The sequence below is a fragment of the Globicephala melas genome, chromosome 17, assembly GCF_963455315.2.
Source record: "Globicephala melas chromosome 17, mGloMel1.2, whole genome shotgun sequence".
In the NCBI taxonomy this organism is placed as follows: domain Eukaryota; kingdom Metazoa; phylum Chordata; class Mammalia; order Artiodactyla; family Delphinidae; genus Globicephala; species Globicephala melas.
Genome location: NC_083330.1, coordinates 27,840,553 through 27,857,319, shown reverse-complemented (window position 1 = coordinate 27,857,319; position 16,767 = coordinate 27,840,553). Strand labels below are relative to the sequence as shown.

The following is a 16,767-nucleotide window of genomic DNA, read 5'->3' as shown; positions in this document are numbered from 1 at the left end:
TATTACTGGATTTTAGAAACTTTAGTGTCTTTATGTTTTTTTATTCCCTTTTTAATGCCAGTTAATGTATTGATTTTAGGGTTCCACAAAATTTGGGAAACATTTTGATAAACTTCTCTTACTAGATATGAACTTAATTGACCTAGACGTATTTTTGAGGGCCATGATTTAGCGTATCACACTTTATAAAGGCTAAACACAGAGACTTGAAAGTAAAATATTTCATGTTAATTGGTATCACTGTGAAGAGTTTAGACCAGTGAGTAGAAAGTAATGCATAGTATTTATTAATATCAAGTACAGATTTACAATATTTTATTTATTTTTGCTGATGCAACTATATTCATTCATTCAACAAATATTAAGTATCTGCTATACACTAGGCACCTATGAATTTATCTTCCTGGCAATGACTTTTTGTTTTTTTATTTATTTGTTTGTTTATTTTATTGATATATAATTGACATACATTATATTAGTTTCTTGTTTACAACATTATAATAATTTTTACACATGGAAGTAGGCAGTAATTAAGTGACTAAGGCATATTATGCCTTTTAAACTTTGTGTTTGTGTGTGTGTGTGTATGTGTGTGTGTGCACGCATTTAAAATTTTTGACCGAGAAGAAAGTGGTGAGAAACATGTTGGGCACTATGGAACTAAGGCTTCAGTCACCAGGAGAATAATTTGAATTGTAAAGAGCTTGAATATGTAGCTAGGGGGGTGGATTTGATATGTGTAGCTGGAGGTTGGGCAGGAAGTAGAGGCTTTGTGTTTGTGTGTATATATTTTAAAGCAAAGGTTACCTTTAAGAATGTATTCATTCATTAAACATTTTACATTTTACATTTTCTTATTTACAAAGATTTCTTTAAGGTCATTTTTTCCTGTTGAAGTACCTTCATCATGGTCTTCAGGTGGTGAAACATTAAACAGTAATTGTAAATAACAAGTAATTTTGACAAAACAGACAGAATGTTGATTAAGGTGAACATGAATCCAGTAACACAGGAGTCCACTGAACATAAAGATAAGCCCATAGACATGCTCTATTTTAGGAGACTGAATCAATGGCGTCAAAATCAGAAACAAAGATATAGCTATGCATCCAAATATAAATGGCAAAGGCACCTGAAAGTAAAAAAAAGATTAAGATTAGTGATGACGTTGTCCTCAGGTTTCTATAAACAACATAAGAACATTCTCTTTCTTATGGAACAGATGTTTCCAAACTATTACATTACAGAAAGTAAATCAATGGCAGACTGAATGATTGTAAAAAAGTGGAACTGTATTTTATTCATTCTATAGTTTTCATGAATGCCTACTCAATTCATCAGATATTGTCATTTATTTACTAAAATTAGTGCTTCATTTTCAGGCATAGAAAAAATACATTTAAACATCATCAAAAATTAACTATGTCATTCTAGTATTAATCATTGAAGCATTCTTAGTTTTGGGAATTTGAAAATCCAGTAACATCATAACTGAAATATTTGTTTATAATGCTTCTTTAAGGGAGCATGTGCCAGTCTTTCTTAGGGCAGCACAATCAAGTAATAGAAACAACAGAAATACTGGAATCAGAAAAGTCTGGTTAGAAATGCAATCTCTGTTATTTTAATTGCTCATTCTTTCAAGAAATATTCACTGAATTGCTTAGTGGCATGTGCTATGCTAAGGATACAGAGGTATTTAGGACAGATAAAGAAGGTTCTTCTCCAGGGAGCTTGTGACACTGACTAGCAGTATAACTTTGGTCTACCTAATTAATCTGATCTTCAGACCTATTTGCAGAGAACAACCAGAAGGTGGTTCCCCAAGTGCCTGTTCCACAGGGACCCCAAACACGGCTCAGTGAGACACTCAGGGCCCCGCACCCCTACCACAACTGAAGGAAGGACACGGTGGGTCGGCGGGTACTAATGGATAATTATGTTCAGATGTTTTTAATCAAATATTCCTGAAATATGTGTGTGTTGTGTGTTATTACAGTTTAAATATAAAGTCTGAGTGTTGAAAAAAAAGGGTCCTCTTAGACTCATTTGCAAAATGAGTTTTTTATCTAATGCTTGTCTCCTAAAATCTTTGTCAGAATTGCATACAGTGTACTTCAGTAAAATGTGCTCAACAAATGGCATTTCTTAATTAACTTTATAACAGTGATTTGTATACATTTCTTACTCTTCTATGAGGCTAAGAAGATTCTTGATGGAAAGATTCATCTTTATTTCTCTGAACTGCCTAGCAGAGTGCCTGAAACATAGCAGATAGTCACTGCACATTTGTTGAATAAATGGATGACTGAAATTCAAGATATTATTGTTTTCTTTTTTCAACTTGGGACATGGCCAAGAGGGATCCATATTTTGGGGGTGGAAGAAAGTCAAAACTGTCTAAGCTAGTGTTTCTTAAAATATGGTCAATTGACCTCTCTGCATAAGAATCCCCAAGATAATTGATAAATATACCGATTCCTAAGACCCATCTAAGACCTACTAAATTAGAACCTCCAGGGGTGAGACTGGGAATTCAGATTTTTAACAAGCACACTCAAGTGGTTTTATGGTTGCTGGCATGAAATATGGGACTATCATTTTATTTTCCATACAATCTCTACAACCAGGAAGTACCTTAATTATATGGGCCACCGGATTATATTTATAACATGATTAAAGAATAAAACAAAGACTGTTTGGAAACTTTTAGGATTTACATTATAGCAAGGTATGGCTTATTTTATACCAAGACAAAATAAATGAAAATTAAAAAAAGAAATGAGGGAAATAAAGAAACATGGATAAACAATAAATTTGGCTCACAAAATGCATGCCACAAAGCCCCACATAGATTCTGAAAGCAGGCCACCAAAAGGCATAAGCAAATCAGTTGTTTAGAAGAGGCCCAGGTATTCCTGATGCTAAGATCAGAGAAAATTTCCTCAGTGGATCCTTTATAGAATAAAAAATTCATCACTATCTTTCCAGTAAATATAACAAAAATTTGGTCTCTGAAATCAGAATGTGTGGTTTAAATCCCAGCCCTGATCCTTTTATCTAGGGTAATTTACTTAATCTCTGAGATCTAGGATTCTCCTGAGTTAAAAGGGGGTAAAGCTAAGAAAATCTATACCAGCTGTTTGACCTGAAACTGCTCACCCCTCCTTCTAATTCACTTTCTACACTATTGTCAGAATGGTCTTTTCAAATGAGAGTCTGATTTTATTTCTTTTGCATATGGTTGCTTAGGCAGTTCACACTCATACAAGCATACCCATCTGAGGGGGCAAAAGGGGGCTGATATCTAGCTCACCAGGCTCTGTGCCTGGGCACAGGGCTGGGGCTGCCTAGAGGGAGGGGTGCTTTATTATATTTTGCACAAAGACACTCTAGGAACCTACAGTAGCCCTGCTGACATTACCTAGAGGATAGTGATTCTATCTTGCTAGTTAAGTTCAGGTTCAAAATTTTTGTCATCACCTAAACTGAGGCTTAGATTAACATCTTATTGTATAAAATAAAGACCCTATCAAGGCCATACACAAGAAGAGTATGCCACATCACCCTCATTTGTTCATGGACTGAGGAGATGCTTTTGAGCTGGGCAAAAAGCCCTCCCCTCAGAAGTGTTATTACCTAGCTCCTGAAAGATGACAAAAAGGATAACATCTGTCTTCCTTGAGGAGAATCAGTTTTGACATTTTACTCTAGAAAAATCAGACCAAAAGCAGCCCATACAGTCAATTACACATCAGTAAGCTGGGAAATGGAGGTCTGGTTCAGATGTTTCATAAATTTGACTCATGACTGGTTAGAAGCATCCCATATAGAATAAGAAATTATATTCCTAGACAGAGAATAGAAATTTAATATTAACATTTTAATTTTGATTTACCTTGTAAGGTCTAGGTAGATTGGGTTCCTGGTACCTTAGTTTAAGTAAACCTATCATATGTAACCCTCTTAAAAACCATATTGCTAATCCTGAATATTTTATTAAATTGATCAAATCTGAGGTTATAATAACAACTGAAGTTAAGATGATTATCTGGCTGACAGCCATGGTTGGACACGAGTGGTTATTGAGCATCGAGAAGATCAAAGGCAGTTGTCCTTCTTGGCTTGCTGTGTAGATCATCCTTGATGCCGAAAGCACTGTACAACACATGCTGCTAAATATTGAAGTTGAAATTCCCAAAGAAATGACCCATTGCATGGAAGGGATTATTTTGTCCGTCCAGGTGACAGCAACAGCATCTATGAAAATTTTAGAAAAATTTCAAAAAAGTCAGTCCCTTTGCTTGATTGAAACTATGCCAATAATTCTTCACTTTCTCTGCAACCATACCCTTTGTAATATGATTTTGCAGCTCCTTCCAAGAAAGGAAGTCTCTTTACTTATTCTTGAATAAGGTCTGGCCTTGTGGTCTGTGTTGGTCAGTAGAATGCATTGGAAGGGGTGATTTGCCACTACATTTCAAACTTTCTAAGACTAGCTTGTGCATGGGATTTAGGAGGCACTTTTCAGGACTCAAAGTGTATTAAACTTAGAATAAATCTTATAAGTGGGACATTAAGCATGAGAAAGGCATCTAAATCAGGCGGGGGCTGGTGAGATGGCATTGCGAGGGAGGCAGAGAGATAGTATTTATTCTGGAAACACAGTAAATTGTTTAGAAAGTCTGACGTGTGGTGAGGGTGTGTGTGTGTGCAAGGGAAGGCAGGAGATGAGGATAGAAAGTTAGGCTTGAGTCAGATCTTGGAGAACCTGCCATGGTCAGGTTAAGAGCTGATAGTTGGTCTGAAGGAATGTGATGATGGAGTGATGGTGTGGTGGTTGCAGCAGCTGTGAGAGTGAGACTGGGAGGAGATGCAAGAAAACAAGACGGTGGAATATTTAAGCAGGGAGATGACAGGATTAGATTTGTGTTTTATAGAGTGATCTCTAGAGACTGAGTGGAGGCTGGATTGGAAGGAGGAAGTTAGAGGTGAGCATATACATTAGGAGGTTATTGCTGTACATGAAGTAAGAAAAATAAGGGCCTGGGCACTGAGTAGGGGAAAGTAGAGGAGAGAACACCCAAAGAGAGATGTTAGTGACGTGGGTCTTTACAGAACTTGTTGCCTGGTTTGGATGTAGAGTGAAAGGCAAATTATAGTTCTCCCCCTCATTTTCATAGTTAAAAAAATCTCCTTTAGTGTGTTACTGTATTCCTGTGAGACCAAACTGTGGGAAGCAACGTGTTTCTTTTTACTTTTAGAAATTTATATTCCTCTTTTTCTTTTAGAATCAACATAACATTTTTATACTAGTCTCAGAGAAGATGCATAAATGCACCTTTTGACTTTTGGGACCATGTAAAATATCGTTTTTTTAAAAACTGCACTTCAAAGCTTCTTAGTTTTGTAAAGGCTTTGAATGCAGATGATAGAGCAGAACTCCAGTTCAGTGGTGTGGCTCACTAGACTGATCCTCTTTGTGACCTCAGTCCTTGAAAACACATCCATTACAGGGGAATTCTAGTTACTGGAGTGACACAGTCAGCCCCTCCAAAACCACGCACCCTATACGTGTTCATAGACCCCTGTGCCTATTTGTATATACAATAGTTTTGGAGTCTATGTTTCTGTTGATGTATTATTTGACCTCTATCCAGAATATTTGAAGAGCTAGTTGTTCTCAATAAATGAATTTTCTAGATAACCAAACTTCTCTTCTTTCAGGAGTAATTATTTTTTAAAAATTAAATTTTGTAGAATTTTTCTAATATATTTCAAATTCTACTCTGCCTTTTTAAAGTAAAGTGAACATAATTTAACATTTTTTAAAAAAGACCCAGTGGTGTCATAAAAATTCATTACTTGATTCTGTGGAAATATAATTATTTGGCATTAAAATTTTTTTTTCTGATCGTAAGTACAACATGCTAATTGTGGAAAATATGAACGGTATAAAAAAGGAAATAAAAGATATCTTGCAATATTATCATTCAGATGGTGCCATTTACTATTAATTTTTTGTTGTATCTCCATTTAGTCATGTATATGTTATATGATTATATGTATTAATAAAATTCATCTAATATATATTAATAAATATTCATACTATTGCTTGCTTTGCTAATAGGCCCTATTAGTGGTGGTTATGCTTTGATTTGGTTTGCTTGTGTTGAGGCATTTTAGTATGGTGGTTGAGAACACAGGTCTTGGAGTCAAACAACCTGGATTTGAGTCTGTCTTTTTCAATTACTAGCTGTGTAACTTTGAGCACCGTGCTTGATGGAATTGAGAAGAATATATTTTTGAAGGTCAGATCTCGCAAACTGATGTCCACATTTACAATCCATTACTAGCAATAACCTGAACAAGAAGTAATCTTTTATCATTAGAAGAGCATGACTGAGACCTATTTTTGAATCTTATCAATGCTGTTCATTATTTAACTTTCCTCGCTACAGTTTCCTCATCTGAAAAATGAAGATAATGAAGGTGGTACTGCTTGTTCCAAACAACTATTTTGAGGGCAGGTACCTGGGTGCACCTTAAAGGGTGGAACATCTTCTAACAAAGTGTTTCTTCTTTGCCTTCTTGCCTTGCTTGCTCCTGTTTCTCCTCTTCTCTTTCCTCTTTCTCCTCCATGTCTCTCTTCCTCCTCTTCTTCCTCTTCCTCATTCTCTTTTCAGTTCTTGCTTCTTCACATTCTTCTACCCTTCGACCTTAGTCTTTAGCATGTGCTCATTTTTTTAATAGAGTGTTTAGATGATTATTTTTCCTGTCTTGTGAAAAACCAAAGCAGGACCACATCACATTTACACTCTTATGGGTGTATCGAAAAAGCAGTATATAGGAGTCCCTGTTTATTCAGAGGAGGTAGTAGTGACTATTTCCTCTTTGTCTAGACACATTCATACCTGCAGAGATGATTTCCCTGGGAGTCAAAACTGCCAGGTAGGATACATTAGCCAGTAAGTAAATCACAGCCACCATGGGAAGGACAGTAATCAGAGATTTGGGAATATTTTCACCAGGATTTTTTATCTCTCCTAAAAAACACAAATAAACTCATCAGAAAAAGTCATATTATTATGAGACTTTTGAAGACTTCTTTGTAATGAAAAGGATGAGAAAGTATTCATGTGCTTGACTGATTCATCTGCTTGACTGATTCTCATCTGCTTGACTGATTCTACTCCTTTGCAAGTTTTGCCTGAAAGCTTGGATTTCTCACCATCTTATACTAAAAATCCAATTTTTCCAACTATTTCATGATTATGGATTTACAGTGATGGAAAAGACTATTTAATACAAGCTACTATGTATAAAATGATAAGCTACAAGAATATATTGTACAGTGCATAGTATATAGCCAATATTTTATGATAACTATAAATAGACTATAACCTTTAAAACCTGTGAATCACTATGTTGTACACATGAAACCTATATAAGGTTGTAAATCAACTATACCTCAATAAAAAAAGAGAAAGAAATGAAACAGGGATGAGAGCAGAGTGGGGGGCGGGAGGAAATTTGCATTAAATAAGTTAGCCAAGAAATGACATTTGAGGGAAGACCTAAAGGAAGTGAGGGAGGGAACTATGTGAAGAACTCAGTGGGCAGTCTTCTATGCAAAGGAATCAGTTGGTGCAAAAAGAAAACAGATGCACCCCTCCCCCATGCCATGGCAGCCTTTTGTGAGCACATCTATGTCTTGCTTTGTCACAGAGGCTTCCAAAGTGTAGTATTGAATACCCATGATAGCATCAAGGACATACTGTGCTTTGTCTACATTTCAAATACAGAGGAAACTGCAGGGACTCAGAGAGGTTAAGAGACTTGCCCAAGGTCACACAGCAAATACGTGGTGAGGGCAGGATTTTAACCAAGTTTGGTCTGACACCAGACAGTAACCACTGCACCCTCCAGCCTTCATGTAGCTAGATCTCTTGGACCTTGAGGTGATGGATTTCTTGGACAGAGGTGCAGAGTTCTTTTTGACACTTACTCCCACCCTCTTGGATAGACGTCCTCAGTTGGGAAAATCTTTGAGCTCCAATACATAATAAAGTTTTTAAACCAAAAGCAGGGATGAGCTCAAGGCACCTAACAATGTTTGGGTCAGTTTCTGTCAATTGTAAGGACCTTACCTCAGGGGAGGAGACACTGCATCAACAGTGGATTCCTAAAATTGACATATTATCTCAAAATTCCTAAACATCATACTGTTTTTCTTAAAAATGAAGTTCAGGGGAGTGGTTAAAAGCATAGGCCTGGACCTAAATGGTCTGGAGTTCTAACCTGGCTGTGACCCTTAATGGACTTTGGGAAACAGGTTTTGCAGTTAGCAACAAAGATTGCCAGCCCACAGATTTGTACAAATAAAAAATGTACAGTTGTTTAAAAAAAAGACTGTTTGGTATGTAGCATGTCTCTTCATCCCATCTGAGATATGTAATTTCTTCCTTTTTTTCAGAAGTAACGGTTCTCTCATCTCTTTCCCTCAAGCAAATTGACCTCTGAGGAAGTACCTTTCTCATCCTTACTCTCCCAAGCAAACTTTTCCTACCTAGGCAAATTTACTGTATTAAAATGACTACTGGGTCATCATAAGTAAGAAAGGTGTGAATAGAATTCAGGGTCTTATGGGTTATGAATAAAATAATAAGAGGAAAACAATTTAGAGTCCATCAGGCAGTCAAGAGATTGTTTGAATCTACTCAAGCAGTGAAGGAAATTTGTCGTAAGCCATGTAGAAGCGAGACAGTCTGTCCATCCAAATTCCGATTGGAAAGAAATCAGGTGATATTGATATAAAATCAATGTCAGCTGAATTGTGAGGTCTTGGGGTCCGCTATTACTATAGCAATGGTGTGACAGAACCAGCCTGTGCATATGTGACTTGAAGCATCAAGTGCTCAGATCACATGTCTTATCTTGAATCTGGGAAGTGTAAGTAACTGTGTAAGCTGGGATGGTCCACCCAACAGCTTCAATCACCTGAGATAGTGACCCTGATCCCCTGTGTGGGTAAATGACTTTACAACTTGACCGGCAGGTTCTCCTCTCCTCCAGCTTCTGTGAATAATGGCTGCTAGTTCCCCATAGCTGAACTCTTCTCCTGAGAATTGCCCTTAGTCCTTGGGTGATTTGGCAGGGAGGGGAGGAAGCTGCCTTGCTTAGAAAAATCTAGAAGTTTACATTCTCCCCTCAGAAGCAGCCCACAGTCATTTATGAACTGATAAAAGGTACAAAAGCCTAATGACTCTAGTTGGGAACATTTCGTATTTTTCCTATTCTAGCAGTACTGTCTAATAAAAATATACTGTGAGCCATTTATGTAATTTTAAATTTTCTAGTAGCTACATAAAAGAAAAACCAATGAAATGGAATTATTAATATATATATTTATCCCCAGATATCCAAAATGTTATCATTGCAGTATGTAACATTTATAAAAAAGTATTAATGAGCTATTGGACATTGTTTTGCTCATTCAAGATTTTGATTTCTGGTGTGTATTTTACACCTATGGAGCACCTCACTTTGACTAACTACATTTTAGATGCTCACTAGCCACATGTGGCTGGTGGTAAGAATCTAGACACAAGCTATCTATTCTGTTTACAATTAGTTAGGAATATGACAGCTCAGGAACTCGGAGAACCAAACTTGAGGGAGAGAGTTCTTTCTAGTGAGGATCACCCATTTTGAGATGGAAGAAGCCAGATCTCTAAATTTGGTAAGTTAATGAAGTGCTGGTTCTGATAGCCAGCCCCATTCAATTAGCCACAAGTTCTGGCCGTGTTACTGTACTCATCGCATTCGACCTTCTGCTCTAATAGTCTGCAGATCCAGAAAATTTCACTAGACATTTCAAACACAACCATATTGATCTGAAGTTACACTTCTCTGTCAGTTCCCGTTATGGGTTTCTTGTCCTTAATTCAAGGTTTAACTTGTTTGATAACAAATCAAACCAAGGAGTAGGGGGAGAATGAGATGAGTGCTTCAGACAGAATTGGGTCTAAAGCTGCACTGCGCTGTGTCTTTAGGTAATCGTCACTATCAAGAACACCTGGGCTTGCTCTAGTGCGATGCTTTACTTTAGCCAAGGGGTGCACCAACATCTGGGTATTTATTTTTGCAGAACCCACCACTGCCCACTGACTAGGTAACCCTTGGAGGATGCAGTTCCAAAAGCAGTGACCTGTGAAACCCTGCCTCCATATATATCCAATATTTTCACTTATGACTCATGTGCCTTTTAATGGCCAAACTAGCAGCAAGGTGACTGTTGGCATAATTAATTTGTGCTAGGTAAATTAAAGTCTTATTTGAAAAGGCTTGATATTTAAAAATTTGTTAATTTTATTGCAAGAAATTTCAATGTTACATTTGTCAATTAAAAAAGGAAAATGCTAAAGTACTTAAAAATCATATCAACTTAAATTTTTAGTAATCTACATGAGTGAGCAAAGTGTCTCATTGACTGGGGAACATAAAAAAAAATTCAATAATTCAAGAATTTAGAATTTGAAGAAATCATCACTAAAAGTTTTGATAAAGTATTAAGGACATTTCAAACATAAAATCTATAGCAACATTATATTTAGAGGAACAAACTCCAGTTTCTTATTAAAATTTTTGCAAAAATTTTGTTTGGAAGTTTTATATAACTTCAATATTTAATATATTCCTTAAATTTTAATATTCCTATAAGTTTAAAATGTAAAAGAAATATAGTGAATTGTTTTCTATTTATTTCTTTTGTTTACTGTAGAGAGCTATACAACTATTACCAAATTCGTTTGGTACCATGACATCAGAGGGGGCAGCATTGCCCTGCAGAAACAACAGTGTATATAAGCAGGGAAGCATGGATATTACACCAGTCCTTGAAATTGTAAAAAATGGGAAACATTTTAAATACCTCTAATGTGAAAGTGTGGTAAAGCCATTCTAAGGAATATTATGCAGCAGTTAAAAGAATGTGTTAGATGACTAAGAACTAATATGGAAATTTCTCTAAGACATATTGTGGAATCAAAATTAGGATGTGAAATTTTACCAATGTGGTAGGGGATATATAAAATCTGTGATAGTTTTAATTTTTTACAAATGGATTATGTTAATATATTTCTTATATAATTGATATTTAACTCAAAATGTCTTGAAAAATTGTTAGAATAAAGTACGGTAAAATCTGAGAGTGGTCTTAATTTTCTCTTGAAAACTTTATAAAATTCCCAAGTGTGTGATAGGGGAGTGACCTGAAAAACACTAAATTCTGTGTATATTATATAGATAAGTGTCTACCAAGTCTTAATGATGATTAAACTACATACATGTAGAGCATGCAGAACAGATTTAATTCAATTCCTCACAAATAAACAAATCAGATATATCTTTCTCCACAGACTTGTAGACAAAACTTTATGCCTGCGACAAAACTATTTCAGAAAAAGATTTACCTGCTATGCTGTTCAGGATTGACGTGCCAGAATATGCAAACAATCCTTGTAGGAAGGCTTCTGCAATCTGTGAGACGTTAGGAAGTTCAGCGTCGAAAGCGTTCTCAAACCTGGCCACGTTCTCTTTTTTCCCAATCCCTAACAGCACAATCCCAGTGATGGAAATGAAGCAGAGGACAGTCATCTTTGTCACAGTACTGATAGTTTGAAACAAAGCCACTCTTTGCACCCCTCGAGTATTTAGAAGTCCCAAAGACCACAGAATAGCCAAAGCTAGACACTTCTTTGGTAGCTCTGGAGCTGGGCACCCAGCATAGAAAGGCTGAATTGTATAGGTAGATAGTAACAAGGTTTCAGTAGCTAGTCTTAAGGGATGAGTAAAAAGTTTGATCCAAAGACTGAGGAAAGCAACAGAGGATCCAAGAGATCTTTTGAGGAAATAATACTGTGCTCCACTTCTAGGGAATGTTGTCCCCAGCTCTGCGTGACTGAGAGCGGAGATCAAAGTCAGCACAGCACAAGCAGCCCAAATACTCAGGGAGACAGCTACATTCAGTGAGGAATATTTTAATACCCCTTTAGGAGACACAAAGATTCCTGCCCCTATTGTGGCACTAAATATTAAAATGTTTCCACGGAAGAATCCTATTGCCCTCAGGAGTTGCATGCTTTTGCCTTTTTCCTGTTTTTTTTTTTAAATCCTGAAAAATAATTTTAAAATTTCATGTGGATTGCTAACTCTTATACATTCACCCCATGATTCTTCTGCAAAGTTCTTTCTTGATTTAACCATTGTCCTTACATAAGCATTTTATTACTGCCGTTAACTTGATTTTGAAAATGATTAACTTGTAAATTGTTCTAAGATTTTGTGAACTCTTTTAAGGCCAGAGTTAAAATGTTTCTCATGTTAATTATTTAAAAATTCAAATATGCCCGGTGATGACTGCACAACATTGTGAATATGACTAATGCCACTGAATTGTATGCTTAAAAATGGTCAAAGTGACAAATTTAGTGTTATATGTATTTTGCCACAAGTCTTAAAAAGTTATAATATACAAAAACCGTCTCTAAATGGGGGAGTCATATGGTATGTGAATTATGTCTCAACCACAGGTACTCTTGAGGAAAATTTTAGCCTGAATTGAACTTACTGCTATTGGAAATAGATGAGGTTGCTGGGGTTTCTATTTACTGATTCCTGATCCAAGGATGTTCCTAAGCATGCAGTAGATGGCTGTCTGGATTATTTATTGTATTACTTGTAGTTCTGGAATTAGAGCTGCACACAAGAAAAAGAGCTGGGAAAAAAGAAAAAAAGAAAAAAAAAAAAAAGGAAAGGAGCTGGGGATGGACCACTCCAAGTATATAGAACTAGCAAGTATTTAAGCTTAGGGACAAGATAGCTGGCATTGGAGGTTTGAAGTGATTGGACTCTTGATATATTTTTAAAGTAGACCCTATAGAATTTGCTGATGATTTAGATGTGGGGTTATGAGAGATTGAAAGGAATAAGATTGACCAAGGTATGTGGGCCTGGCAACTGGAAGAATGAAGGTGCCTTTACAGTTTCTATTTATGAATGTATCTATCTGCCTTTTGATGACCCTTTTTCACTATTAAATTCAATGCTGCATGAACATTTTTTACAATTTCTTCTTTAATCCATATTTGAGTTTAGGATATTCATAGGAATGGAATTTCTAGTTCACAGGGTTCTGCTGTTTTATTAGATGATTCCAAATTTCACAGCTTTGTCAACATTTAGTATCATCAGACTTAAAGGTTTTGCTGATCTGATGGATGTGAAATTATATCCCAGAAGTATATTAGACTTGTGCCCATATTATACATGTTTACTCTGCTTTCTGTATTTCCATCTTTTACTTCTCTCTCCATGTTTCTGTCTAGGTATTTTATTTTGATGTATCTTCTGATTCACCAGTTCCATATTGTCAAATGCTTCTAGGGGAGAAGTGATGCTGAATGTCGGGCTCACTTCTCCAGTTTTCTTTTTTCTTCAGGATTTTGACTGCTTAAACCCTTACTGCTTTGCTATATTTCTTATTTTTTCAAATAGATATTTTAATATTTTATACATTTTAAATTATTTTTGGTAGGAGGGTTGTTTTGGTACAAGCTAGTTCACTCACTTGGAGACAGAAGCCTCTGCTTATATCTACGTGTACATAACAGGCAACTTCAATACTGATATGTTAAGGTGGAACTCTTGTTACCATTCTAATTTGTCTCAAGCCTCAGTAGATTTCATTACCACTCAATTGATCAAAACTATATTTCAATATCTTTGATACTTTCCTTCACCCCCCACATCCAATCCATTACCAAGTTCTTTTGTTTCTATTTCCAAATCATATCTTTATTTGACCATGTATCTCCGATTCTACTACAAACAACTTGATCTTAGTCACTATCATTTTTCTTTTAGGTAATGGTGAAAAACTCTGAACTCATCTTTCTGCTTTAGCTCCTGTCTTTTCCAACCCATTCTCCATAGAAAAAGGTAGACAACTCTAAAAGTAAATTTAATGTTCTTTCATTTTTTGATTAAATTTAGAATTAGGTACATTGTGTTTATTTTCACTTGTAAATTCTATCTTTTGAGCATTTTCATACTATTTGATGCTGGTATGTAATTCATAATTGATCTTAGGCTCAGATTAATTGCTTAATAATTATTTTCTTATTAATTCTACTATACTGATAATCATTTAGTCTGTAGATAATGACAGTTTTGGTGTTTTTTCCTTTTTCTTTTCCTTTCTATTGTTTTAAAATCTTTTGTTATCTAGGACATACTTTAGAGAGATAAACATACAAGAGTGATCACAGCAGTATTGTTTCTCTTTGTAAAAATGTTAAAGCCATATAAATGTCCATCAAATGGGAGAATAAAAAAATATATTTTACTACACTTACACAATGCAATATCACAAAGCTGTCAATATGAATGAACTGGAGATAATAGTGTTAATGTATATATATTTAAAAGCACAAAATTGAACAAAAGAGCAAGTTGCACTGTATATATATATAATATACATACATATGTGATAAAAATATAATGATATTCAAGATAGGGACTACTTCTTTTTATTCTCTTTGGCCACGTCACGCAGCATGTGGGATCTTAGCTCCCCCAGCAGGGATTGAACCTGTGCCTCCTGCAGTGGAAGTGTGGAGTCTTAACCACTGGACTGCCAGGGAAGTCCCAAAATAGGGGCTCCTTCTAAGAGTAAGTGGGGAAAGGAGAGTAGCCTAGGGTTCTTTAACAATATTTGTAGTGTTTAATTTCTTAGGTTGAGTGTTTATTATTCTTTATATTTAAAAATGTTTAAGTATTACTTTATCAGATTATATGTACTGCTTACAACTCCCCAATGGTTTACTATTGCCCTTAGAATAAAATATCAACATAATATGGTCTATGGCTATAGGCTATAGTCTATGGTCTATAGGCTCTACAAGATCAGTTTCCTGACTATTCTTTCCAATCTCCTCTCATTCCCCTCTCTTCTTGTTCAGGACACGTCAGTCACACTATTCCTCAAATCCTTCACCAGTTCCTAGTTTTCTTGCCTTAAGAAAGTTGCTTCTTTGGGCCTGTTTGCTCATTTGTAAAATGTGGATAATAAAAGTACCTAATTCATTGGGTTATTGTGAGAATTAAATGTGTTAGAACATAAAAAGTTCTTGGAATGGTACCTGGCATATAGTAACCATGCAGTAAATATTAACAATTATCATTGTTAGTACTAACATCACTGATGACATAATTTGATCATGAAAGACCTCTCAGGGGAAGCAATATTTAAACTGAGAACTTAAGATGCAGAGATTGGGAGGGAGGAGAATTTCTGGAAGAAGGAAGAGATATGCAAAGCCTCATAGGTGAAAAACAACTTGATGTACTCAGGAGCTGAAAGATAGGTATTGTGTCTGGAGTATAGTGAGTGAAGGGGCAAGTGACTGAATAATGATCAAGGAGGGTCTTTTAGTTTTTACCTTACAAAGTTGTGTAATAATGGGTGTTGTATTTGTACTGTAACTCAGGTAGGTCCTCTTTGGGGTAGCCAACCTCTGAGATGATCCATACACTCTTGTGTATTTCCCTCCCATACTGTGCTACCACTACTGTTGGTCTGTGTGACAATAGAATACAGAAGAGATGGTATGTCAATTATAAGATTATGTTACAAAAGGCAGTGAAATTCTGTTCCCCCTCCCCTCTCCTTCTCTCAACCTCTGTTTTTCTCTCTCTCTCTTTCTCTCTCTCTCTCTCTCAGATTACTTGCTCTGGGGAAGGCCATTGGCCATGTCAGGAGGAGAATTTATGGGGAGACCCACCTGGTGAGGAACTGAAGCCTCTCATCAAAAGCATGTGAGTGAGCCATCTTGGAGGAGGATCTTTCAGCCTCAGTCAAGCTTCAGATGGTTGTAGTCTTCTGGCCCATATATTGATTGAAATCATGATATATTCTGATTCAGACTCACCCAGCTAATGCTCTTTCAAATTTCTAGCTGACAGAAAATATGAGATAATAAATGTTTGCTTTTACTCACTAAATTTTAAATCACTAAAATTTGAGGGTAGTTTATTATACAATAATTAATAAGTAATATACCTAGCATTGTTACACTAGCAACCTCAATAAAGCCAGTGCAAGGGGGATGGGATCTGATGAGTGCAATGTAGTAGTGGGTAAGGGAAGGCATAAATTTGAGGTCCCATAAGTGTCCAGGAAGTATCTCTGGACTCAACAGGAGGATTTAGTTTAGTTCCTCCTAGCTGGTGAATTGAAATTACTAATGAATACATTCCTCTTCTTATTTCTAATGTATCAGGAACTGGGCAGGGCAGAGTGCTGTCATTCTCAGCAGTTAGTGACTCCCTGTTAAGCCTCTTTTAACTTAAGATGACTAGGCTTGGAACCTGATCAGGGAAATGATGGGCCATGCTGTATTATGCCCAAGTAAATTAGTTTTGTCCAACTCTGGTGTTCGTGTCCACTTGAAGTTACAGAAGCAATATAGTACTAATCTCCGTTCATTTTTCCTTATTCTGTGGATTCTCGAAAAAGAAATTAAGACATATATTAATATTTCATGCTTCTCTATGCTAAGAAGTTTCCAGGAATTATTTCATTTAATCTGTACTCAAATTGATTTATGGTTACCCTTATTTTACCTATTTATTTTTTTTGGCCGCACCCTATGGCTTGTGGGATCTTAGTTCCCCAACCAGGGATTGAACCTGTGTCCCATGCAG

General features: G+C 36.1%; 1 protein-coding gene across 1 annotated transcript; it reads right to left on the bottom strand.

Moving 5' to 3' along the window:
• Window positions 1-844: 844 nt before the first annotated feature.
• On the bottom strand, window positions 845-12,141 carry LOC115843358 (solute carrier family 7 member 12-like). The gene is made up of 4 exons (XM_030839269.2): window positions 11,475-12,141; window positions 6,915-7,046; window positions 3,899-4,260; window positions 845-1,132 (listed from the first exon to the last, which is right to left on the bottom strand). The coding sequence occupies exons 1-4, from the start codon at window positions 12,139-12,141 to the stop codon at window positions 845-847; spliced, it is 1,449 nt and encodes a 482-aa protein (XP_030695129.1).
• Window positions 12,142-16,767: the final 4,626 nt, after the last annotated feature.

What these genes read in the sequence shown, in the direction of transcription:
- LOC115843358 (XM_030839269.2), bottom strand. Translation starts at nt 12,141, where the DNA reads ATGCAACTCCTGAGGGCAATAGGATTCTTCCGTGGAAACATTTTAATA. An exon ending in CAGGGAAATCATCTCTGCAG is followed by an intron (nt 4,261 to 6,914) that starts GTATGAATGTGT and finishes AAATTTTCATAG; the next exon opens with ATGCTGTTGCTGTCACCTGG. An exon ending in ATCTACCTAGACCTTACAAG is followed by an intron (nt 1,133 to 3,898) that starts GTAAATCAAAAT and finishes TTTTACTTTCAG; the next exon opens with GTGCCTTTGCCATTTATATT.